Source organism: Narcine bancroftii, chromosome 6 (assembly GCF_036971445.1).
Source record: "Narcine bancroftii isolate sNarBan1 chromosome 6, sNarBan1.hap1, whole genome shotgun sequence".
NCBI classification, from domain to species: Eukaryota; Metazoa; Chordata; class Chondrichthyes; order Torpediniformes; family Narcinidae; genus Narcine; species Narcine bancroftii.
The window spans coordinates 184,663,639-184,691,498 of record NC_091474.1 but is presented as its reverse complement, the minus strand read 5'-3'; the positions used below and the strand labels follow the sequence as shown (position 1 = coordinate 184,691,498).

Sequence of the window (27,860 nt, the reverse complement as noted above, 5' to 3'; positions counted from 1 at the left end):
TCCTAAATCTACTCCCCCGAATCTTGAGACTGTGTCCTCTCGTTTTAGTTTCCCCGGCCAGCTCAAAAAACCTTCCTACATCTATCCTATCCATACCCTTCATAATCCTATATGTTTCTATAAGATCTCCTCTCATTCTTCTGAACTCGAGCGAATACAATCCTAGACGATTTAATCTTTCATCATAAGTCAACCCCTTCATCCCAGGGATCAACCTAGTAAACCTCCTCTGGAGGTATTTTTCCTGCTTCTGGTGACAATGTGAAGATCATCTCCTGTGACTCAGCAATCTCCTCCCTCACTTCCCACAGTAATCTTGGATAAATCTTGTCTGGTCCAGGTGACTTCTCTAAACATGCTTTTAAAAAGCTTTAACATATCCTCTCTTTTTTTGGAATATTTTTGTACATGTATTAATATCCAAAAATCAGAAAATGAAAATCATACATTTCAAATCAATTAAATATGCTACATACTATACCCCAATGAATTCCACCAACTCCCTCTCCCTCCATTAAAGAAAAATGAAGAAAAAAGAAAAAATACAATAGAAAAAAAAGCAAACCTGGTTAGCAAAACATTCCCTGGAGAGCCACAGAATGAGAGATTTGTCAGAGGATTACAAAATTGTGAGAGACATGGAGGAAAAAAAACAGGCTTTTTCCACTGAGGGTGGCGGAGTTAAGAACCGAAGGATATGGATTAGGGTGAAAGGTGAAATGTTTAAGAGAATATCTTCACTCAGAGTGGTGAAAATGTGAAGCTTCCGGCCAGCAGAGGTGGTGGATGTGGATTTGATTTCATCATTTAAAAGAAATTTGGATAGGTACATGGATGGGAGGATCATAGAGGGCGATGGCTGGGTGCAAGTCAATGGAAGTAGGCAGAATAGTAGTTCATCATGGACTAGATAGGCCAAAGAGCCTGTTTCTATGCTGTTCTACGGTTCTATGAACAAAACCAAAACTATGCAACTTAACTGCTTCAACTGCATAATGCTTTCAGTGGAATCAGAATCACTCTTCCCCATTCAATTGTATATATTAGCTAGATCTATTGGTAATTCTCTCATTTTGAAGCCAGGTAGTCAAAATTAGTTTTTCCCTCAGTCTATCAAATTAAATCTAATTCAAAATGATATTTCATATATTAACATCACTCTTCTCTCTTCCCCCCTCCTTTCCTGAGCATCTAAAATGGTTTATGATTCCACATTCCTCCTGAATCTCAAAATAAATATTGATACAATTTGCCTTTAACTCAAGATTCTAACATTTGAGTGTCATCATTTATTGCTGCTACATTTTAAAAACAACTGTAGATTAATATTTCATTTGATTAAAATGATAGGACAGAGTTGAGAATTAAGTTTCAGTAATTTGTTCTAAAGAACCAGGTTATACTAGAAGTTGTATCCAATTGAGGGCACCAACTTGGCAAGAGTTAAACTTGCTAAACTATTTGGAAAGATGAGGGTCAATGCGAAAGTGCAAGATGAATAACAGGATTACATTCTTTTTTTCAAAAAGGAAAAACAAAAAAGACTTTTTTGGATGCCTTCCAAGCTCTCCTCATCACTCGCAAGCTCTTATTCTTTTCTGTTTAATTGCATTTACTTTTTCTCGAGGAGCTGATCATTAATTTTGTTCTATCTTGTTTCATCCTATGGGATCGCCTGTTCAACTCTTTAAAAAATGCTGAACGCTGCTTTGCCTGAAATATTTGATCCACATTTCTGCTCAAAATAAAACTTATACTTAAACTATCTTTGTACAAGATTATACACCCACTAGGGAACTTAAGATTTTACTTATTCCCGAAAGTTACAAAATGAAAATGGAAAACTGACATTCATTGTGAGATTTGTCCAACTTGGTCAACAGAACTGTATGACTAGAATTTCACTATGGAAATTCTACTCTTATCATATTGTGACCATTTTCCACAACTAGTTTCAGGGGCATGCACTTATTTGCTCAAAGGAAGTTCCATCTCTTTTCTGCTTTCTGCTGTTGTCATTTTAACCACATTGAAATGCGACTGGAGATGAAGACTGCTATCAGTAAATTCAGAGTACAACTTGTACCCAAGTCACTTTAGGCAAGCATTCAGGTTAAGCTTATGACTGAGGAAAATGGTGTTTATTATGAGAGAATTGGAATACTGGAATAAAGCACTCTTGATCTTTATTTCTTTATGTGGTTACACAGTGCCTTGGTGAGACCCCACCTGGAGTATTGTGACTCCATGTTAACAAAAAAAAGGATGAAAATGCCTTAGAGCAGGGGTGTCAAACTCAAACTCAAGGAGGGCCAAAATTAAAAACTTGGACTAAGTCGAGGGCCGAACTAAATATTTATTGAAAATTTTCTGCATGTTTTCTCTTCTTTCAACATATGTAATGTTAAACTTTTTCTTATTAAAATAAATGTTTAATAATAGTTTTGGATAAACTCTTTCATTGTCATTGGCCCATTTCCTTTAGCGTTCTGAAACCGTGCACATGACGAGTCAATGAGGGATGATTAAAGCAGTGGTCTTCAAACTTTTTCTTTCCACCCACAGACCACCTTAAGCAATCCCTTACTAATCACAGAGCACCAATGGCACAGGGACGCGAGTGGAAAGAAAAAGGTTGAGAACTGTTGTATTGTGGTAACTCCACATCTGATTAGGTTAATTGTTAGGCAAGTGGTCAGAGAAGGACCCCCCCCCCCCACCCCAAGAAAGGATTAAATCACAGGAACAAAATAAGCTTCTGTCACACTGCTCCCAATCTTACACACAGTCCTGATGTGGAATGTGGGGTTGCAGCTCCACGTTCACCCGAGTTCAGGTGCTGTCTGTGTGGAGTTTGTACGCTCTCGCCTTGTCTTGGACCAACAGGTCGGTCGCCTGACGAAGGCACCCGAACCCCCGGTTGAAGCGCCGGCGTCCGGGGCGGTGGAGGAATTGGCTGAGAAGAGCGCGTTGCTCCCACCCCCTTCCCATGGTTGGAGAGGGATTAAACTGCGATCTCACGGCGCCGGGCTCGTCTCCAACAAAAGGAGCAGGAGGCAGGGTCCGCTGCACACGGAGTGAGGGGGAAGGCATCGCCAACGAGACGTTCGGTCCGGCGTCACCGCTGAAGCGCAGACCCAGCGAGGATGGTCCCCAACTCCAGCCGCGTCTGTGTGTCCGGGAGCCGGGCAGGCTGAGTGCGGCGCTCCGATCCCCGGGATTCGGGACTCTGAGATCCCTCCACCCCTCCGGCGTCTTCATTTTCACCTTCAGTGTGCATGCGCTATACGGGCGCGACAGCCAGCGGGCCAACTCTAATATATATTTAATATGATCTTGTGGGCCAAATATAATTATTGGCCCGCGGGCCAGAGTTTGACATGTGTGCCTTAGAGGGAACAGTAAATTTTTGCAAGTATGGTGGGTTTGCTATCTGAGGAAATATCCAGTAGACTGGGATTGTATTCTCCCAAGTGTAGAAGAATGAAAGGAGAGCTCAGCAAAATATGGATAATTATTCAAAGGCTAGATCAATGGAGGATATTTCTCCTGGCTTCTGAGACTACAGGCCACTGTGATGAGGAAAAATATCTTTATTCAGAGGGTGGTGATCCCAAAAGGAGTGTGAAGGTGGAAATATTTTGTTCATTCAAAACAGATTTAAGGAAATTAGGGATATAGGAATAAGAGCTGGAAGATCAGTCTTGATCTTAATGAATGGTGGAGCAAATCTGAAAGTCCACATGACCTATTCCTGCTTCTATATTTTGTGCTCTGTTTTTCCAAGATTTGATATTGTTTTAAAGTACTTAACTTGGGTATAACCATGAAACTTCAAAATTTGCTCAGATTTCCAGGTGCAGGAATTGCATTTAAGATTATACATTATAAAAATAAAACTTGAAAGCACAAGTATTAAAATTAAATAACAACTTACCTCCCAACTTTTAGGAACTGGGTCACTGAAAAAATTGTCAATCACTTCCAATTCGTCCTTTTCTACCACCACAAAACCTTGATCTTTAGCATCTTTCCCATATACTTCAGGTGACCACTGAACAAAGAATGCATATAAGTGATCTACCCTGGATAGCAGAATGAAATGAATAGAGGGAGAAACTGTTAAATGAAGGTTATAATAAGATCTATATTATTGACTTTTAAATGCCTTTTAGTTATCTCCCAAAAATGTGCAAGATTAACCATCATCATGCATGTTATTTAATTACATGACAAATATCATTATACATAAGGGTTCATAAGCAATTGTCAAAATTAAAGTGTTTTAATCCACCTAAAATAGTATGGGAAATGTACTTTGGCAAGAACAAGCTTTCAAAACATCAACATTCTGACAAAAGTAACAGCATTGGAATAAACTAACTAAAAACAAAAGTTCAATACACTTAAAGCAATGATCTTTCTTTCAACTATAAGCACAAATCAACATGATTAGATAAACATCATACAAATGATTTGGAAACAAAACAGTAAAAACTAGAAAACCGATAGTATTTTAAATTTCATTGTGCAGCTCAGTATCAATGTGAATTAATTATTACAACTGCAATTACAGGGGGCCAGTACCATGAATGTTTGATTGTTAACTGTACAAACAGGATATTTTAAATTGGATATCAGCTGCATTCTAATTTCAGCATTTTGGTATCCCTTCTAAGCTGTAGAGAAAAATCTCTCAATCTTTGTTGCTGCCACCCATACAAATTGATGGACTGAATACCTAAACTCCATGATCTACACCACGAGAGATTAAGTATTTTCCAAATATTACACGATACAGAGTGAAAAACCCTTGGGAACCATCTGCATAATAAAAGATTACACACACACTCTTTCTTATTTATCTTTTTCATAAAATTCAATTTTACATGTTGCTTGGAAATGAAACAAAATTGCTACTAGGGCTGTAGACAAACTGAATGTGCATTGTATTGAAAATCTGCAATTGAACCTATGATAATGAATTTACACTAAAATGAGTCATGATGTTGTTGTGTTCAGACTTTATACAGCATTTTAAAAAATTCATTCTGGAACCTATTAAATCAGACTTTTTGAAAGGAGGAATCTTACTTGGAAAGAGCTAAAAAGCTGTCTCCAGGTCACTTTAGTGATAATGAAATCATTTCCGAAATGTTGGTTACTCTACATTCTATAGATGCTGTGTGACCTGCTAAGTTTCTTCAGCACTTTGGTGTATTGCACAACAGCTCTCCCTCCCTCCACCCACCACCAAATCCAAATATGCTTTCAAATTCAAACCCAGCCTACGCAATTCATTTCTTACAAAATACTTCTCCGTAGAGGAACACAATTCACAGCCTAACATTTGGAAGTGTTTTTAAATGCTCATTTCAAGTTACAAATGTAAAAACTAGTTCCCAATCAATAGAATGATATAGCAAAGAAACCATTTGACTTCTCCATTTGACTTGAAAACTCAAACATAATATTGTATTTTTTTTTTAAACTTACACATGGAATTTTGTACTGAAATACATTTAGCCAGAGTTTCAGTTACCACAAATTCTTGATAGTCACTGCTTTCTTAATGCAATGCCAAAAACCACAGTAAAATGTTCTAGGCAGGTTGAGTCAAATCAATATTCCAAGGCACTTTTACAATTCTATTAGTTAACACATTAATACTCACAGTATTCATGTCAGTTATTACTCTAGTACTTATTGCAACTTCATTTCCTTTTACTAAATTAAAGCCATGGGACAACTTACAATCTCGTGCAGGTCATTGGAGAAAATTTCAATTTTGGAAATAAATTTGTGGGGAAGGATAGTAATCCATTTCAATACTAAGCTATTAGCTCCTTATTAAATGTTCCTGTATTCTGATGCATCACCTATTTCTGCACCTAAGGATTCACTTGCTCAGAAAGTTATATTTTCAGTGCATTATAAACAAATCTATAAACTATCTTTATGTTTGAGACAAGTTAATGTAGTGGTTTTCAAACATTTTCTTTCCACTCATATACCATTTTAAGTAATCCCTATGCCATTGGTGATCTATGATTAATAAGGGATTACTTAAGGTGGTATGTGAGTGGGAAGGGAAGGTTGAAAATCACTGGCTAGACCCATTGTTACTGAAATATTTTGCTTGAGAAAAATTGTCATTGGCCCATTTCCTTTGCAGTTATGAAATCGTGCACATAACAAGTCAATTAGGTACGATTAAAACAGTGGTTTTCAATCTTTTTCTTTCCACTCAATACCACCTTCAGTAATCCCTATGCCACAGGTTAAGTAATCCCATACTTTAAGTAATCTCTTACTAATCACAAAGCACCTATGGCATAGAGATTACTGAAGGTGGTATTGAGTGGAAAGAAAAAGTTTGAAAACCACTGAGTTAATGTATTCTGAAAAGACCAGAGAAGGAAAATGGAGCATATTCAATTGGCACATCACAGATTACAAAGCAAAAAAAAAAAACGACAGGAAAAAAAAAGACCCAGGTTCTGTCCAGATTGCACAAACACTCATGGTATTCACCATTATGTGAGTGAATTAACAATTCAGTTGTAATTGCTTCTGGCTTTTTATAAGAAAAAAAAGACCAAAAGATGTAGGAACAGAATTAGACCATTCAGTCAATTGAGTCTGCTCTGCCATTTGAATTATGGTCATGTATTTTTCTTCTCAACCACAGCCTCCAGTCTTCTCCCCACAATCTTTGACACCTGTGCTAATGAAAAACCTATTAATATCTGCTTTAAAAATACCCAATAATGGCCTCTACAGCTGTCTGTGGCAAATGGCGGTGCTGGCTGAGGTACGGAAAGGACTACTACTGATGTAGACTTTGGAGAGCAGAGACATAGAGCTGCTCCAAAGGGTTCAACCGGCTGGAACTAATGTCAACAGCTCCACACATGGTTTAAATAGCCTGCTAAAGGAGCTGGTGATGTTCTACTTTAAAATCCTGCAACCGCGGGGTCTATGCCCGAAATGGTAACACCTGTGCTTAGCTGTGGCCACAAGGGGTTGCAGACTATGGGGAGCAGTGGACTAGCACAGGGCACCAGAGACGGGGAGAACATCCCCCATTAAGAAAAAGAAGCAGGAGATGAAGGATCCTACAGGACAGTTACCTCAGCACCAGACCAGCAAGGGGCTCAGCGGCTGAGGGACCCACATAGGCTTTGGACAACTTGCGGTCAGGGAACCCACAGGCTGCGGGTTGCTTGAAACTGGCTGATGGGAACCAGGTATCGGATCCGGGATTTGAGAGGGTGCTGAGGGCAAGAAGGGCCCCCAATAAACCTCAGGTGCTGAAGGCTTCCTGATTGTGTCGGAGGTTTGGTCTGGAGCTCGTGTTGCCGATGGATTGAACAGGAGTCTGTGTAGAAGCAGAGGCTACGGTGAATCGATGGACACTCAGTGACTCTCTTTTTCTCTGACTGTAAGGGGTGATGGGCCCCTTAATGGTGACTCTTTGTCTGCCTGACAGCAGGCAGAAGGCAATTTTGTGTAATAGGACAGGTTCTGAACTATTAAATGACAATAAAAGAATCTCAAATCTTGAATTAGATTTATTGCCCTTTGGTTGAAAAAGAATCTCATTTTTGGTGCAGCATGTTCATTCATCGAAACGCTGGGTGTTAAGAGAACAAATGGAATTAAAATTAATTCTACTTCCTGGCTGGAGGTCACAGACACTTATCAAACTGACACCTAAGCCACTTTAATGTCCCAAGAAGATAGTCTCATCCACTATTTCAATATTTAAAAAAAAAGTTTAGTCAGTCAGCTACAATAAAAATATTTTGGCTGTTTCATTTTTTACAGCTAGTTATCTGATGTCAGTGTGATTATCAATTTTATCAATACAAAAGGATCCAATCCCTTAGCAATCTTTTCAAACAATATAAAATTGTATAATACTAGCATTCAAAGTACAGAAATGAATTCTATTGTTCAAATTCACAAATTTGTGTATGCAATTTTATTGATAGAAAAAGATCATACTTACTCTCTAACGCTGTAGCCAAGGCCCATTTCAAAGATCTAGTGAAGGTGAAATCTAAATAAATGCAGACAAGCTACTATAGTTTGACCACAGGCACACCAAGCTCGTGCTCTACAACAAACTCACGTTCAATACTGAGCCACAACTATCGGTAAGTTTGCAACGTTGCTTAACTGATTGAACCATTCATCCTGAATCATTGCCAGTACAATCATATTTCATCAGAGAACTTTGCAGCCCATTGGAAGTTGCTTATTAATCAAAATTGTCTGCCAAAGTTCAGATGACCACAGGACCTCGCTATCACTGCAATATTAGTTTGATTTCAGCACGTACTTGGCAAAGTACTGGGTACTAAATCTGTTTTACATGGGTACTGCTCAAAATGTCATGGAAAGTCAACAATTTCCAAGCTCTTGCCCTAACCAAAATTATACTTTGTCAAAGAAACATTTATACAATAGGTTAGCAGAGAAAGGTGATGGAAATATTTGTTCTTGACTATCAGTGCAATTCAATTTCACTTTGCAATTTATCAATCTTCTTTCTTTCTTTGGCTTGGCTTCGCAGACGAAGATTTATGGAGGGGTAATGTCCATGTCAGCTGCAGGCTCGTTTGTGGCTGACAAGTCCGATGCGGGACAGGCAGACACGGTTGCAGCGGAAAATTGGTTGGTTGGGGTTGGGTGTTGGGTTTTTCCTCTTTTGTCAGTGAGGTGGGGTCTGAGGTCTTCTTCAAAGGAGGTTGCTGCCCGCCGAACTGTGAAGCGCCAAGATGCACGGTTGGAGGCGAGATCAGCCCACTGGCGGTGGTCAATGTGGCAGGCACCAAGAGATTTCTTTAAGCAGTCCTTGTACCTCTTCTTTAGTGCACCTCTGTCTCGGTGGCCAGTGGAGAGCTCGCCATATAACACGATCTTGGGAAGGCGATGGTCCTCCATTCTGGAGACGTGACCTACCCAGCGCAGTTTGATCTTCAGCAGCGTGGATTCGATGCTGTCGGCCTCTGCCATCTCGAGTACTTCGATGTTTTTTAGCAATAAACACATGGGAAAGAACACGCTGCATTGATAATACTAACTTAGTGTTTGCTGCAACAATTTACAATATTTTCATACAACAATAAGCAACACATCCATACCTCAACAAATCCAAATATGCCTCAGTAATTTCCTTTCAGAAAGTCCAATATTATACCTGTGCTTCTTGTAAAATAAGGATTATACTGTATAGTGTCTATGCTCCAACCCTCCAGGCGGAACCAGCAGAAAAGAACAAGTTCTACACCGACCTGCGCAACCTCATCCAACGTACCCCTACAGCCGACAAGGTTGTCATCCTGGGCGACTTCAACGCTCGTGTCGGCAAAGACTCAGAAACCTGGCCAGGAATCCTGGGCAAGCATGGCGTCGGCAAGTGCAACGACAATGGGCGCCTCCTGTTGGAGCTCTGCGCAGAACAGCGGCTTGTCATTACAAACACCCTTTTTCAGCAGAGGGACAGCCTTAAGACCACCTGGATGCATCCCCGATCCAAACACTGGCACCTCCTGGACTACATCCTGGTGCGAGAAAGTGACAAACAAGATGTGCTCCACACCAGGGTCATGCCTAGCGCGGAATGCCACACTGACCACCGGCTGGTTCGCTGCAAGCTCAACCTTCACTTCAAGCCAAAGCCCAGGAACAATAAAGCCCCCAGAAAGAGGTTCAATGTTGGAAAACTGCAGTCAGACGAAGCGAGAGGAAACTTCCAGGCAAACCTCAAAGCAAAGCTCGACGTTGCAACCCGCCTCACGGACCCGTCCCCTGAAACCCTCTGGGATCAGTTGAAGACTACCATACTGCAATCCACTGAAGAGGTACTGGGCTTCTCCTCCAGGAAAAACAAGGACTGGTTTGACGAAAACAGCCAGGAAATCCAGGAGCTGCTGGCAAAGAAGCGAGCTGCCCACCAGGCTCACCTTACAAAGCCGTCCTGTCCAGAGAAGAAACAAGCCTTCCGTCGCGCATGCAGCCATCTTCAGCGCAAACTCCGGGAGATCCAAAATGAGTGGTGGACTAGCCTCGCCAAACGAACACAGCTCAGCGCGGACATTGGCGACTTCAGGGGTTTCTACGAGGCTCTAAAGGCTGTGTACGGCCCCTCACCCCAAGTCCAAAGCCCGCTGCGCAGCTCAGACGGCAAAGTCCTCCTCAGCGACAAGATCTCCATCCTCAACCGATGGTCAGAACACTTCCAATCTCTTTTCAGTACCAACCGCTCAGTCCAAGATTCCGCCCTGCTCCAGCTCCCTCAACAGCCCCTAAGGCTAGAGCTGGATGAGGTTCCCACCCTGGATGAGACATATAAGGCAATCGAACAACTGAAAAGTGGCAAAGCAGCAGGTATGGATGGAATCCCCCCAGAAGTCTGGAAGGCTGGCGGCAAAACTCTGCATGCCAAACTGCATGAGTTTTTCAAGCTTTGTTGGGACCAAGGTAAACTGCCTCAGGATCTTCGTGATGCCACCATCATCACCCTGTACAAAAACAAAGGCGAGAAATCAGACTGCTCAAACTACAGGGGAATCACGTTGCTCTCCATTGCAGGCAAAATCTTCGCTAGGATTCTACTAAATAGAATAATACCTAGTGTCGCTGAGAATATTCTCCCAGAATCACAGTGCGGCTTTCGCGCTAACAGAGGAACCACTGACATGGTCTTTGCCCTCAGACAGCTCCAAGAAAAGTGTAGAGAACAAAACAAAGGACTCTACATCACCTTTGTTGACCTCACCAAAGCCTTCGACACCGTGAGCAGGAAAGGGCTTTGGCAAATACTAGAGCGCATCGGATGTCCCCCAAAGTTCCTCAACATGATTATCCAACTGCACGAAAACCAACAAGGTCGGGTCAGATACAGCAATGAGCTCTCTGAACCCTTCTCCATTAACAATGGCGTGAAGCAAGGCTGTGTTCTCGCACCAACCCTCTTTTCAATCTTCTTCAGCATGATGCTGAACCAAGCCATGAAAGACCCCAACAATGAAGACGCTGTTTACATCCGGTACCGCACGGATGGCAGTCTCTTCAATCTGAGGCGCCTGCAAGCTCACACCAAGACACAAGAGAAACTTGTCCGTGAACTACTCTTTGCAGATGATGCCGCTTTAGTTGCCCATTCAGAGCCAGCTCTTCAGCGCTTGACGTCCTGCTTTGCGGAAACTGCCAAAATGTTTGGCCTGGAAGTCAGCCTGAAGAAAACTGAGGTCCTCCATCAGCCAGCTCCCCACCATGACTACCAGCCCCCCCACATCTCCATCGGGCACACAAAACTCAAAACGGTCAACCAGTTTACCTATCTCGGCTGCACCATTTCATCAGATGCAAGGATCGACAATGAGATAGACAACAGACTCGCCAAGGCAAATAGCGCCTTTGGAAGACTACACAAAAGAGTCTGGAAAAACAACCAACTGAAAAACCTCACAAAGATAAGCGTATACAGAGCCGTTGTCATACCCACACTCCTGTTCGGCTCCGAATCATGGGTCCTCTACCGGCACCACCTACGGCTCCTAGAACGCTTCCACCAGCGTTGTCTCCGCTCCATCCTCAACATCCATTGGAGCGCTCACACCCCTAACGTCGAGGTACTCGAGATGGCAGAGGTCGACAGCATCGAGTCCACGCTGCTGAAGATCCAGCTGCGCTGGATGGGTCACGTCTCCAGAATGGAGGACCATCGCCTTCCCAAGATCGTATTATATGGCGAGCTCTCCACTGGCCACCGTGACAGAGGTGCACCAAAGAAAAGGTACAAGGACTGCCTAAAGAAATCTCTTGGTGCCTGCCACATTGACCACCGCCAGTGGGCTGATAACGCCTCAAACCGTGCATCTTGGCGCCTCACAGTTTGGCGGGCAGCAGCCTCCTTTGAAGAAGACCGCAGAGCCCACCTCACTGACAAAAGGCAAAGGAGGAAAAACCCAACACCCAACCCCAACCAACCAATTTTCCCTTGCAACCGCTGCAATCGTGTCTGCCTGTCCCGCATCGGACTGGTCAGCCACAAACGAGCCTGCAGCTGACGTGGACTTTTTACCCCCTCCATAAATCTTCGTCCGCGAAGCCAAGCCAAAGAAAATGTAAACACAGGCTGCTTCATTAGAATTCAGTACCAACATATTACTATCCCCACACCAGTAATCAATCTCTACCTTTAACTATAAACAATCACAAATGCCTTTGACAAGTGGTTTGCAATTATGGCCATTCAATGGGGTGTTAGCCACAAAAATGATCCTTGGTAAAAAAAAATAGAAAATGCTGAGTAAACTCTGCAGTCAGGCATCATCAGTGGGAAGAGAAACAATGTTTCATGTCCAGAACTATTCATCATAACCAAGAGAAAAAAAAGACTACCAGAGGTGGGATGACAGTAGGTAGAACCATGGGAGTTCATCTGATAAGATGAAAGTATGTGATGGGCAGTTACGCTTCTTTATGTGTGGTTTTTGTTAGTGTTGTAAAGTCTGTGGAAGAAAAGATGGCAGGCAAAAATGGACATTCTTGATACAAACAAATGGAAGGAGCATCTTAAGTCAGAGAATTTTACATCAAATACTGCAGACTACACCATGCCCAGACAAAAAATGAGGAGTTGTTGCTCTTCGAACTTGCATTGGTCTTGTTCTAACAGTGCAGGAGGCCACAGATAGAAAGGTCAGATTGGGAGTGGGATGGTGAATTAAAATGGCAGACAACCAGAAGCTCAGCTCTCTAACATTGTATAGATTAGTGAAAATCTAGGGGCAGGGGGTGAGGGGTGGAAAGGGAGAAGGAAGTGGTCAGAAATTTGACAAAATTTAAAACGGGACTGAAGTAGGATGAGTTCAAATGGGTGTTTTCGATCAGCAGGTACTTGGTGGGTTGAAGGGGCTTTTTACTGTGCTGCACCAGACTATTCGATTCAATAGTCCTAACTGTTCATTTTTCACTCAAGCAGCAGTTCTAACCATATCCTTCCCACTGCTTTCTAATCATCTATAACAATTACATTCCACATCCTTGCATGGCTGTGCAAAAAGTTCTCTTAAATTTTGTCCCAACTGTTATACACTGAATTTAATATCCCCATGTTCCCTTATTTTAGACATATTGAAAAAACCTCTAACTGAACTCTTAAAATTAGATTGAACCTGGATATTTGTACAAGGTCAGTACACTGCCGATCGGGCAAGTTTGATTTGCGTAATGCCCTCTCCCCAATCAGGCTTAATATTGGTCAAGAAAGTTTGTTAGTACAACTAAGTTAGTTTAGTGAAGCAACACTTCTGATTACCATATTAATTTTTTGACACAAAATTACATTGCTTCTCAAAGAAATCCTCCACGCCAATTCTGATCTCAACTTCCAAAAGAGTGTGCAAGACAGATGTTAATTTTTAAAATTGATTTTTGGCTAAATTTAAACCAGCATAATGAAGTTCCATAATGATTATTTCAGTTAAACCTCTAATTAATAAACATCTGGATTAGACAAAAATGGAGGGGAGAAGAGGGGATAGCGGCATATTGTTACATTTAAGATGTAAATAACCACATACTCAGATATCCAGTTTGTTCAGTTGCTATCATTAAACCAAAAGGATGTTTGATAACACAGGATCTCTGTTGCACAGTGATATATATTTTAACAGGATACAGCTATAGTTAACTATTTGTACAATGCAGCACAAAAATAAGGCCTTCTACCCAACTTGTCCATGCTGACCAAGCTAGTTCCGTTTGCCTTCAGTTGGATCTCATCAATCTAGGGTTTAGAGTCTAAACCATTCCTATCCACAGACCAATCTAATGTTTTTTGAACATTACAACTGTCCTGGCTTCAACCACTTCCTCTGGCAGTTCATTCCATCTGTGGGGAGCAACGGCTCCTCAGGTCCTTTATAAAACCTTTTCTCTCTCAACTAAAATTTATGTCCTCTAGTTTTATATTCCCCTACCCCAAATAAAAAATGATAACTATTTACCTTTTCTCGGTCGCTCTTGATTTGATAAATCGCTGCAAGGTCTTCCTCAACCTCCTACATTCCAAGGAGCAAAGTTCTGCCTATCCAGCCTCTTCTTATAATTCAAGCCTAACATACTTACAAATCCTCTGGTAACTTTTTTAGCTCAACATCTTTCCTATAGTTGGGTGTCATTAAGCTGGAAAGGGTGCTAAACACAATCTGAAACCGCATGGGTTCAATGAGAAATGCAAAAGAGAATGCTGTAGCAAAGTAAAGGAAGTGGCATTGGTGTGCTGTCAAGCAGCATGAATTTGCTGATGGACTCTAAATTTTGAAACTTTCTTTTTAATTACATATATGTTGTTGTATAAGATAGCCTGAATTTCCACTTAAAGTGTAGATTTTGAGCTATACCTGCTGTATAAGACTACCCCATCTGGCACTGAGAGCTTACTGCCCCAAGAGTCTTTTACCAACCATCCCAATGATCAGTGGAGTGATGTTGTCACAATATTTTGAAAGCAAATTACCCAATAAAGGTTTAAATTTTATGAGCACGTTTTAAAATAAACCACCGTCAGCTCCTTTAACAGGCCATTTAAAGCCTGTACAGAGCTGATGGCAGTCGGACTGGGCAGGGGGAGTGTGCTAAGACTTCACTGTTTGTCAGCTGTTGCAAATAGTGACTGGTTCATAGTTACCTTAATATAACAGCACAGAAAATGAAGTTATGTTAGAAAGGTTTATAATACATTTTTATTGTTTTAATATTCCTATACAGGTTCCTATATTAGTATTAAAATATTTAATGGTAGAACCGTAGGAGTTATGTGAGTGCTTTATGCTTTTCTCCAATGCCATGGGGAACACTCTAAAACACAGGATATTAAAGTTTGTATTTTATACTTGGCCTATAAGACAATCCCTCATTTTGGGGTGACATTTTATGGTGGTACAGTTGGTGCAGCAGTTAGTGCAATGCCTTTACAACGCCAGCCATCGGATCTGGGGTTGAATCTAATGTTGTCTGTAAGGAGTTTGTACGTTATCCCCGCGCCAGCGTGGGTTTTCCCGGGACTCTGGTTTCCTCCCACCATTCAAAATGTACGGGTGCAAATTGGGCAGGATGGACTTGTGGGCCATAATCTTTTTAAATTTACAGTTCAAATACCATCTAAAACTCCAACATATACAGTATGTTGTCCTTCCAAATAAACAAGAAGGAAAAGGTAGGACAACAGCACACAGAATAGCAATGCAGACAAAAAGAAACACTAACACTATCTCTGGAGCCGCTTTCAGGTGGCCAGAATGCCCCGATGTAAAGCTGCCAATTCTACCCGTACGCGGCTGTTGGGAGGCCACCTGAAAGCGGAAAACCCAGCCCTGAGGAGCACTTACTCAACCCTCCTCGGAGAGGTATATTCTCCACTTCCGAGCAGTCCCGAGGTACCTGAAAGCAGCAGCAGCTGCTAGAGGGTGGGCTGATGATATTGCAGTGATGTCATCAGCCTGAGACGCTTTGGCGTGATTTTTGAAAAACTGTAGTGTGTGCAGGCTCAGCATTACCGGTACAGTCACATTTTTCAGTACGTTAGAGGTATTTCTCTTCTCTGCTCTGGGCCTGCCACAATCCTGTGTTTCTTTCTGCTTCAGCCTTGACGCGCCGCAAATGACGTCTCGACAGCGGTTGGGACTATGGCCACAGTCGACAGGAGCCAGCGCTCACTCAGAGGTGCCTCTCCTGCAGCCGGCCCTTTCAGGTGCCAGAACAGCGCCTTCAGCGCTGCCACCTGAACGTTGATTTGAAAACGCCTGCAGCCGCTTCTGCAGGCACATTCTCGGAGTGATTGCACCTGAAAGCTGCTTGGGTCTAAGCTCGAACATACTGCAATGAACCATTTCATTTCCACTCAGCATTCTCACCAGATAGATCTGTCCTCAGCCAAGTCCATTGCCAGGGTGAGGCCAGATACAAATTTGAAGAACAACATATTTTTCTCCTGGTCACCCAAAAGAATCAACACCTGCTTTTTCTCACTTTAGATAACCCTATCTCCACCTCACTCTACCGTTCAATTTCATGTTTACCTATCCTAATTCTTACTTTCACCCCTTCCTACATTTGTCTTGATAAAGGATCTTGACTTAAATGTTTTATTTAAATTAAAATTAGTTCATATACTGAACTTCTGTCTATATTATATTCTCTACCAATGATCAAGTAGACGATCGTGCAAAATAGTAAAAATGCAAGAGGGCCCAAAACAGAGTGTGTGACATTACTGGATATAGAAATTCATATAAGCATTAAAATAACTTAATAAATGCAGTTAATGTTGAAAAATAAATGCAAGTTATCAGAGTGGCCTGATAATTGAGCTCTATTTATATTTTAAGCACGCAAAACCAAAAAAAAGACAAACAAGGAATCCAACAATTCATTTCTTCAAAATAGTTGCTTGGAGAAAATAATACAACTAATTATTTATACAAGAGAATAACACTAGAACAAAGAGGCAATTTTACTCCTCAAGTCTGTTCTGCTTTTCATCAAGATTGTAGCTGATCTTCTTTGTCAGTGCTATTATTCTGCACCATCTCCATATTGCTTTATCAGAATCAGAATTTCTTGTCATATAACCATATAACCACATTACAGCACAGAACAGCCCAGTTCGGCCCTACTAGTCCATGCTGTAGCAAATCCCCACCCTCCTAGTCCCACTGACCAGCACCCGGTCCATACCCCTCTAGTCCCCTCCTATCCATGTAACGATCCAGTCTTTCCTTAAATGTAACCAATGATCCCGCCTCAACCACGTCTGCCGGAAGCTCATTCCACATCCCCACTACCCTCTGCGTAAAGAAATTTCCCCTCATGTTCCCCTTATAATTTTCCCCCTTCAATCTTAAACCATGTCCTCTAGTTTGAATCTCCCCCTTTCTTAATTGAAAAAGCCTATCCACATTTACTCTGTCTGTCCCTTTTAAAATCTTAAACACCTCTATCAAGTCCCCTCTCAATCTTCTACGCTCCAGATAAAAAAAGCCCCAGTCTGCACAACCTTTCCCTGTAACTCAGACCCTGAAATCCTGTCAACATTCTCGTGAACCTTCTCTGCACTCTCTCTAATTCTTTGCATGAAAAGTAAGGCATTGCTTTTGGTTCCTGGATTATTCAGGAATCTGATGGCAGCGGGGAAGAAGCTGTCCTTGTGCCATTGAGTGCTTGCCTTTAGGCTCCTGTACATTTTTCCCGATGGTAGCAGAGTGAACAGGGCATGGCCTAAGTGGTGGGGGTCTTTGAGGATAGAGGCTGATTTTATTAAGACACCGCCTCATGTAGATGTCCTCGATGGAGTGAAGTCTGGTGCCTGTGATGCCGCTGGCCGAGTTAACAACCCTTTGAAGTTCATTCTTGTCCTGAAAATTGGTGCCTCCATACCAGGCAGCGATACAACCAGCCAGAATGTTCTCCACTGTACACTTGTAGATATTTACGAGAGTTTTTGGGAACATACCGAATCTCCTCAGACACCTTACAAAGTATAGCCACTGCCGAGTCTTGTGATTGCAACAACATGGAGGCTCCAGGACAGAACTTCAGAGATATTGGCACCCAGGAATTTGAAGTTCTTGACCCTCTCTACTACTGAGCCCTCGATGAGGAAGTTCTTGACCCTCTCTACTACTGAGCCCTCAATGAGGACTGGGTTGCGTTCCCCTGACTTCCTCCTGTTGAATGCAAGGTTGCTGACATTACACCATTCAATGAGCCATCTCCCTCCTGTACACTGCCTTATTGCCGATTGTTATTCTGCTGACAACTGTGGTGTCATCAGCAAACTTGCAGATAGCATTGGAATTCCCATAACATTCAACAATCTATTGACCTGTGTTTTGAATACAATTACCATCTTCCATTACATCTTCAGGACAGACAAATATTCCAAAAAAAATGTGAAAAAAATTCCAAATATTCACAAACTCTACATAAAGTTATGTCTTGTTATCTCTGTCCTAAATAACAACTCTAACAGTCTAAACCCTGCATTTAGCGGATTAAGCCCTGTAAGAATATTACAAGACCATCTAAACTTTAGTTTCTGCTTTATTCAGAGCATCAATCAAATGCCTAATGATGTTAAACTGTGTATCTCATCTCTGTTCTCTGATCCAGTTCAGATTTAAAAAAAGAGATCAGCTACATTAAAAGAATAATGCAAAAAATGTTCCTTAGAATGGTTTATAAGCTAATTTCACCATAAAACAGAAAGGTTCACTTTCTATAATTACCAATCTCCCAAATGCTCCATCTGCACTTGCTTTCTTTAATTTCATCAAATAATTCTGAGCCTACAGGAAAAAGAATCTCAGGGTTGCATGTAGTGCAATGTATGTACTCTGACAGTAAATCAGTAATTAGACTGATGGAATATATACTGCATTAATGATTATGCAACATTTTATTATTACAAGTTTGAAAAACGCTTGAAGAATGTTAGCTTTGAGTCAAATTACCATAAATTACTCGGAGAGCCCTGAATAAGAAACAAAAGCACAAGATACTCATCAGCTCAAGTAGCATATGAGGAGTCAGATCCTTTTTAAAAAAAAACTGTTCAGGCTGATGACCTTCCACTATTCTACATAACCAAAACAGTAATCTAGTCAGCAAAAATAGTGGTTCCAATGAGTTAGTCTTCCAACTTTGAGAAGCAGAGATTTTCCCTGAATTAAAGCTGACAAAAAAAAATTCTTACTGTTAGCTCCATTGCAAAAATGATTTCATGTTAGTACTAAGTTTCTTATTAAAATCAACTGAAGCAAACATTTGTTGGAAAAATAAGCAAGAACACGTTTAAGACAAGATGTTTAAATATACAAGAACTCACCTTTCTTGTGGAACTGCAAACCAATATTCTGGCTGCTTCTCCCTCTTTGTATATTGATGTATTGTTGTTGTGCTACATGGCACAAATGACTTTAGCATAGGTTTCCCAACCTTAATGCAAAGGAACATGGGTGGTTTTTTACTCTTCTCCTCCTTTGACGGAAGCATATCTAAAGAAATTTTAAATTTTAAAGCAAGCTATACAATTACACAATAAAACAGACATCTTTGCAATTGTATTGGCAAAACCAAGGCTGAAGATTTTAAAATCTGAGAGGTCTAAACAGTAAACGTATCCAACCAATACAGAACTTCAAAACTAAAACATTGAAAAATATAGTCAAAATGGTAAATAAAAGCAAGAAAAAACTGTGATTCAAACTAGTTAAACTAATTTTTAACTTCATAAATGTTGAGACTACCTTTTGGAATATGGCATAAATATGAAATGATCACATAATTCTTCTTCCAATTCTCCTCCTTTTCACTTGGATCCCCTTAAAAAGATTTTGATCACACCCCCTTCCTTTAGTTTATTCTTCCTCTAACCCTTGTGAAATGCCTTGGGTTACTTTTATAAAAACTGCGTTATTATTATTGTCATTAGAAGGTAATGATAAAATAATAATTGTTTTTAAAATCAATCAAATAGTGAAAATCTTCTCTACTACTTTGTAAATCTGCATCTAGAGATAGATCCATCAGTCAAATAAAAAAGGTTGAGGACTTTTATCAGTTTTGAATACAGCACAATTAGAACAAAAAACGAAGCCACACAGCTGATAGCAAATGAAACCACATTAGCCCTTTTTATAGTGAAAATATAAGCGAGTATAAAGATGGATATTCTCCACCCTTGTGTCACTTAAATTACCTTCATAAAACCTCCACGTGTGGATCCAATATGTGAACTTCGATCCGTCCTGAGGGTAGTCTCAGAGGCGGAGTGACTCGCTCCGTAAAGGCAATGACACTGAATACGGCTGCTTAGGGGCGGGCTGATGACGTTGTTATGATGCTTTCAGCCCTCGACCCAGAAGCCATCACCAGGGCTCCTGCAGTGATTGATGCTGAGGATAGGGTTCCCTCCCTTCCTATTCCCCTCCGTCCCTTGATCCTTCACCGAGCCAGGTTGTAAGGAGGCAGACAAGGGTGCTGCGGAGCCTGGCAGGGTGAGACTCTTTGTTTTAATGCAAGATCAATGCCAGTCTTCGTTACCCATAATACCCCATGCAGCTAGAACCGCTCTGTGTTTCCCAGAGTCACTCCAGCTGTGTGGGGTATTATGGGTAACAAAGATGCCATTGCTTGGTGTGTATATTTGACCTCACGGTGATGGGTGGCATTACTGCTCCACTCGCCCCGCCTCCCTTAGCTCCAGAGGATAGCTCCCAACGCTGGTCTCCATAACAGCAACACTAAATCAGCCTTATAGGACTTCTCCATAAAAGTCCACCTTTTTTCCCCTCTTTGAGCTAGCTTCAGTGCAGCATTGCTCCATAAAAGGGCTACTGTTTACACTGCCTCTTTGCCACAGCATTCTAAGACTAATCTTAATTCTTATAGTATTCTTCGCCAGTTTTAAAAGTGTATCTATTTCTTAAAAGATACTTACTCCTCCTTTAGCTCCAAGTAGTAAAGAACTCCATGTTACAGTTATAAAAATGCTCAACACATCTCACGCTAATGTTGCCTTTGCTCTATTTTAACTAATCTCTTTCTGTAACTCTGTATTGGGAATTTAATTACGGCACTATGCATGGATCGACTGCTGGACTGAAGGCAAAACAAATTTTCTCAATGTACCTCAGTACCCATGAAAAACGAGCAATTTCAAAGGAATGCAAGGAATCTGTAGAAAAAAAAGTTTTGAGTACTTTAGAAAGACATGGAGACTTCACAGAAGAAATTTACCAGAGTGACTGAGGATACAAGACTATTTCTATGGATATACAGGAAAAGCAAGGTTCTTTCTGGAAAAGGAAGAACTTAAAAAGAGCAGTCATTAAGAAGATACAAAACAGAACATTCAGAGAGAAACTGTTCCTATCATTACAAGAATTGAGATCTAGGGGATATGGAATGAAAATGATTGACACGTCTTTTTTCCCCACTGCACTATTCGGTTAGGGTTGCCCAGGAGAGCAAGATTCAATTAGAGAAGCCAAAAAGTTGGATAGACATCTGGAGGACAGTGAAGAGAGAATGGGAAAGTGGACTAGTTGGATTCTTATTGGTCTTAGTCTTTTTCTTGCATATAGCTGGAATGGATTCAAATCAGCCAAATTGCCACCTCCTGCACCGTGCAGCATTCTGTAACAAGTCCACTAGTGGAACAAGCAATAATAAATCTCATCTGTATAGAATATTACCATAGAACTCTGTGCTTAGCTGGAGAATTAGCAGTCTAATAACTGATGCAACACAAAAAGATGATACTGGTGCAGATGACCCAAGATACAGTCAATGGAGACACACTGGAGATGCTGAATCTACAGCTAAACACAATTTACTAGAGGAACTCAGTGGGTCATGCAGCAATGGGAGAAAAATAGTCAACATTTTAAGCTGAAACTCTCGCACAAGGGAGAGGAAATATAGTACAGAAACTAGTGCAAAAAGGTGGGGGGGGGGATTGAAATAGGTAGAGGTGAAACATGAGAGAGGTAGGTGACTGGCAGATGCCAAACAAAGGGAGAGAGAGAAGCAAGAAAAACCAACAGTTCAGCTGAAGGAAGATGAGTCATACAGAGTGCGTGGGTGATTGAAAAAGAAAAAGCTAGCAGTGATAAAAAAAAATCTGATGTCAAGAAGGTGAGAATGGTGGTATTGTGGTAGCTCACCACAAGGCAGGCGAACCGCCCCAACTTGTAAGCCACACGGCAGTGCAGCCGGCCAAAATGGCGCCGTCGTGGGGGGGAGGGGGGTTTCCCCTTCCTTCCAGCTCAGGGCACAGAAACCCGCACTGGGGGATCATGTGACGCCTGGATGACATCAGCGCCCTCCAGCGCGGTTCTCAGCCAGGTCCGGGCTAGGAGTATAAGTGCAGCCCAGCAGCCTGCAATAAACTGGTCAGCTCACTGAGCTCAACCAATCTGGTTGCATGTGTTATTGCAGGAGCAGTGTAGCCGCCGCTACAATTGGTGACCCCAACTGGTTCAAACGTCTTTGAACCCATCATGAGCAAGCCTGGGATCAGTGCTATAGCCATGAAACTGCCTGAATTCTGGGTTCAGGAGGCGGAGACCTGGTTTGTCCACGCAGAGGCCCAGTTTCGCCTCCGCCAGATTTCGTCCAACACGACCAAATTCTACCATGTGGTCACTGCTCTGGACCAGGCCACTGCCAGACGCGTGCTGGACCTTGTTCAGCACCTACCCGCCGAAGACAAGTACGAGACCATCAAGCGTGTGCTTACCAGGTCCCTTGGACTATCCAGACACCAGCGTGCCACTCGGGTGCTGCACCTCGACGCCCTGGGGGACAGGTCCCAAATGGAACTGATGGACGAGATGGTGAGCACACCAACTGCCCACTTTTTGAGTGCAAGAGCTTCACTGACCCGAGGAAGGTCACCCAGTTGGCACAAGAGCTATGGTTCGCATGATTCTTGGAAGGCTCAGTGGTCCAGCAGGTCATGAGGCACAGGCATGACCACGCCAAGCCCGCCCCTAGCGCTGCGGTAGAGAACCTGGCCCCTGCAGGGGCTCCCAAGAGCATAACCAAGGCCACAGCATCCGCTTTAGGCCTCTGCTTCTACCACTAGTGCTGGGGAGCAAAGGCTCGGAAGTGTCGTCAGCCCTGCTCGTTCCAGGGAAACAACCAGGCTGGCCGCTGTTAATGGCTGCAGTGGTTGGCCAAGGACACAGCCTTCTCTACCTGCGAGACTCAGTCAGCGGCTGGCGGTTCCTCGTTGACACTGGAGCCCAGATCAGCGTCATACCAGTCATGGCCATTGAATCTAGGAACCGACCTCGTGGACCTCCCCTCCGTGCAGCCAACGCAATGGCAATCCAGACGTATGGAGACAAGACAGTCCACTTCCAGATCGGCCAACAGAATTTCGCGTGGAGGTTCACCGTCTCGTCCCTCCTGAATGCCATCCTGGGTGCAGACTTCCACCTCTCACACGGGCTTCTGGTGGACATTCAAGGTAGGCACCTGGTGGACGCCCGTACGTTCCAGGCCATTCGCCTCGATGCGTCCCGCTTGGAGCAATCGTAGATGGTCATGATCAGCACACCCAGAGACAAGTTCCAGCAGATCCTGGAGGAGTTCCCAACACTCCTCAAGCCACAGTTCTCCACTGCCTCGCCGTGCCACGGTGTGTTCCACCACATCCCCACCCTGGGCCCGCTGGTTCATGCCAAGACACGCCGGCTCCCGCCTGACAAGCGAAGGAGGATTTTTCACACCTGTTGGAGCTGGGGATCATTCAGCAATCCGACAGCCCATAGGCCCTTCCGCTCCACCTGGTCCCGAAAGCATCTGGTGGCTGGCGTCCCTGCGGAGACTATTAATGGCTCAACGAGGCAACCGTTCCTGATGGTTATCCCATCCCTCACATCCAGGAGTTTATGTCCAACCATGCACGGCGCGAGGGTCTTCTCCAAGGTTGACCTGGTGGACGGATATCACCCAGCGCACCCTAAGGACATACCCAAGACGGCCATCATCACCCCCTTTGGCCTGTTCAAATTCCTGCACATGCCATTCGGGCTCAAGAATGCCGCTCAGACCTTTCAGCGCCTCATGGACTCAGTGGACAGGGACTTGGATTTCGTCTTTATTTATTTGGACCACATCCTTGTCGCCAGCAAGGACCGGGCGCAACACAAGGCCCACCTACACGCCCTTTTCTCCCGGCTGGCCAACTTCAGCCTTACCATCAACCCGGCCAAGTGCCAGTTCGGGAAAGAGTCCATGCAGTTCCTGGACCATAACAACATGGCCGAAAGAGCTACGCCTGCCGCTACAAAGGTTGCCGCCATCAGGGAGTTCCCACACCTGAACAGCCTCAATGGGCTGCAGGAGTTCGCGGGTATGGTCAACTTTTACAACTACTTCATCCCGGGAGCAGCGCACATCATGCAGCCATTGTTAGCCCTCATCGTAGCCAAGCACAAGACGCTCACTTGGAACCCAGAAGCCTGCACCGCATTCGAGGCCACCAAGGACGCCCTCACGAAGGCCGCCATGCTCGCCCACCCACACACCGACCTGCATATGCCACTCTCTGTCGATGCCTCTGCCACAGTTGTCGGTGGTGTCCTGGAACAGCAGGTGAATGGGCATAGGAAGCCGCTGGCATTCTTCAGCCACCTGCTCCGCCTGCTGGAACGCAAGTATAGTGCCTTCGACCGCGAGTTACTAGGCATGTACCTGGCGGTGTGGCATTTCCGCTATTTTTTGCAGGGGAGGACTTTTACGATCTTCATCGACCACAAACCCCTCACCCATGCTCTCGCAATGGCAAAGGATCCCTGGTCGGCCCACCAGCAGCATCACCTCACATTTGTGTTGGAGTTTACACCGACATTCGGCACAAGGCAGGGAAGGACAATGTGGTTGCCGATGCACTCTCGCGACCATCCATCTGTGTGCTGACGCCTGGCCTTGACTTTGACCAGCTCGCCCGTGACCAGGAAGCTGATGAGGAGATGAGGGCTTCAAGACCACCATCACTGGCCTGCGGTTCCGAGACCTCCCGACACCGAGCCGCGAAGGCACCATCCTGTGCGATATCTCCTTGGGCACTCCACGGCCAGTGGTTCCGCAGCAGTGGCACAGGCAGTCTTCTATCACATCCACGACCTTTGACATCCGTCCATCAGGTCCATGGTCTGGATGGTGACAGAACAGTTTGTATGGCATGGGCAGCGGAGGCATATTGCGGGCTGGGCCAGAACATGCACCCATTGCCAGACATCCAAGGTGCACAGGCACACCAGGGCGCCCGCACAGGAGTTCGAGCATGTCCTGGAACGGTTCAGCCACATTCACATGGTCATCGGTGGGCCCTTACCCATTTCCCGGGGTAACCGTTACCTGTTTACGATGGTGGACCGCTCCACTCGCTGGCCTGAGGTGATCCCGATGCCAGACGCCTCCACCGACTCCTGCTCCCGAGCCCTGTTGCATGGTTGGGTCACCTGGTTTGGCATCCCGGCTCACCTCACCAACGATTGGGGCGCTCAGTTCACATCTGCGCTCTGGGCACAGCTCACCAACAGGTTGGGGATACAGCTACACCACACCACGGCCTACCACCCACAGGCCAATGGACTGGTCGAACGTCTGCACCGCCACCTTAATCTGCGCTCATGGCCCGTCTCACCAGTCTCGACTGGACAGACAAACTGCCTTGGGTGCTGCTGGGCATCCGCTTCACTTCCAAGGAAGATCTGCTGGCATCATCAGCTGAGCTGGTCTACGCTGTGCCGCTGGCACTACCTGGTTAGTTTGTCAACACACCTCACAATCCCCAGCGGTCATTAACTATTTCCTCATCTCAGGGCATGCTTGGACTCCTTCGAACCCCCACCGCCACCCAGGCATGGCACCTGCCCGACTCACGTTCCTGGTGAGCTGCTTTCCGTGGAGTTCGTTTTCGTTCAGTGGGGCCCGACCGTGGTACCTCTGCAGCGACCGTACGAGGGGCCGTACAGGGTTATACAGCGTTCTTGCTTGACATTCACGCTGGACTTGGGCGGCAGGCATGAGCTGTTTACCATGGACAGGCTGAAGTCAGTGCAGCTCGATCCCACCAAGCCCGTGGTCATTGCCCACCCCAAGAAGTGAGGCCGCTCAGCAAAAAAAAGGACATTGGCGCCGGTTCTGGGGGAGGGGGTGTCTATGTGGCGGCTCACCACAAGGCAGACGAACTGGCCCCACTTGTAAGCCATGCGGCAGGGCAGCGGCCAAATGGCGCCGTCGGGGGGGGGGGTTCCCTTCCTTCCAGGTCGGGGCTCAGAAACCCGCACTTGGGGACCACGTCACGCCCGGATGACGTCAGCGCCTTCCATCGCAGTTCTCAGCCAGATCCGGGCTGTGAGTATAAGTGCAGCCCAGCAGCCTGCAATAAACTAGTCTGCTCACTGAGCTCAACCTGTCTGGTTGCGTGTGTTATTGCAGGAGCAGTGAGGCCACCGCTACAGTATAAAGAAAGGCCAGAAGGAACCAAAAGATGAGGGGGTGGAAAGAGGAGAGAGCAGAAGAATCAGTAGGGGGATGGGGGCCTGGGTAAGAAAGGGGAATGGAAGAATAAAGAGAAGATTCATTACCAGAAATTAGTAAATTCCACATCCTTGCCATTAGGATGTAGACTGCCCAGGCAAAAATGAGATGTTTCTCTTGTTTACTTTGGGCCTCACACTGATAGTGGAAAGAGAGGATAGTATGGAAATGGGAATAGGATTTGAAATAGCATGTAACTGGAAGCTCAGGATGGCCATTGCAGATAGAGCACCATACTCAACTTCTCTGCTTATCAGATTCAGGTATTGGCAGCCTTTGTCTTTTAATCACCCCCTCCACTCTGTTCGACACATCTTCCTCTGACCAGTTTGCCTCTCTTGCCTCTTTACCCCTTTGCCTGTCATTGGCCAATCTTCTGCCTCTGTCCATCATGCTTCAACTCTACCTGGTTCGCCAATTCCATACAAGATCCATCCCATCCTCCTTGTCCTCTTTACTCTGGGTTCAATATTACATTTCCTCAGTGTTAATGAGGTTCCTCTCAAACATCAAACATTATTTTTTCTCCTACTGATGCCTTTTAACCAGTAGAGTTCCTCCAGTAGATTGTTTTAAAAACATTCAGTAGGTTAGCAGCATCTATAAAAGGAGGAAACAAGCATTCCTGAATTTAAAACCCTGACAGCTAGACATAGTCTTTAATAGAGAAGTTATTAAATTCAGAGAGATGCAACAGTCCAGAAATAGGTTAGAGGAGATTTTAGATGAAGACAGCCAAAATTATGCGGCAACTTGAAAACAAGGCAAAATTCTTAACACTGAAATGTTGTTTAGATATGACACCACACAAGAAATCATGTTTATGAAATGATGAAACTTGCTGCAAGTTAGAATAAAAAGAACAGAATTCGAATGATATTCAGTTGATGGAGAATAAAATGCAGGACATAATTCAAGAGTACATCAGAACAATCAATCTTCATGGTAATATAGATGATGTAAAGAGTTATAGATGTTCCCGGATAATAATTATTTATCTTAAAGTCAGCTATAATATAACCTTCACCATGAATGTTGTGTCCTAGTTCAGATTTTATTAAAAAATGCAAGACAGAGTTTTCAGTCTTTATGTACAATTCTGAAAAAAATAGTTTATTCCCATCCAGAATTAGATGAGTTTAAATTTCTTCCAATTGTATGTAGTTAACAATATGGGACAGAGGCATCAAAGGGTGAATTGGTGAGATAAAGAAATCTTATCAATGAACATGTGAAAAAATATGCCACTATTTTATCTTATTTTACAGGGGCACACCACATTGAAGAGTAGCAGGGAAGAAGAGCTTTGATAAACCAGAGACAAAGATGTAGGTGTAGAAAAGTAAGCAATTATTGGTGATTCTCTGTTATTCTATAGCACTCTGACAATAAATCTGAATCACTCAGTGGAAACAGCTGAACTGCTGTTTCATCTGCTCATCTGGCCACAGAGACATGTTTAAAGAGAATAGTGTGGTCGACCACATCATGGATGCAGAAATATCCAGATAGAAAAAGACCTAAGAAACAATGAACACTACAGCACAGAAACAGGCTCTTTGGCTCTTCTAGTCTATAGCCACTTTCAGATGGCCACAATACCCGACTGTAAAGCAGCCTATTGTACTCCTATGCGGCTGTTGGGTGGCCACCTGAAAGTGGAGAACCCAGCCAGGAGGTTTACCTACCTAACCCTTCTCCTATAGGTATAATATCCT

General features: G+C 43.7%; 1 protein-coding gene across 15 annotated transcripts in view; it reads right to left on the bottom strand.

The window, feature by feature from the left end:
• LOC138736839 (nuclear receptor coactivator 7-like) overlaps positions 1–27,860 on the bottom strand; it is a 156,947-nt gene that overhangs the window by 21,712 nt on the left and 107,375 nt on the right. For 11 of the 15 annotated variants that reach the window (XM_069886932.1, XM_069886931.1, XM_069886937.1 and 8 more), the window contains 2 exons: positions 18,908–19,076; positions 3,938–4,085 (listed from right to left, as the gene is read on the bottom strand). In XM_069886932.1, the coding sequence (XP_069743033.1) occupies positions 3,938–4,085; positions 18,908–19,076 (317 nt within the window). Of the gene's footprint in view, positions 1–3,937; positions 4,086–8,014; positions 8,157–18,907; positions 19,077–20,521; positions 20,759–27,860 lie in introns of those variants that run through there. The other 4 variants (XM_069886943.1, XM_069886945.1, XM_069886941.1 and 1 more) reach the window with 4 other exon arrangements.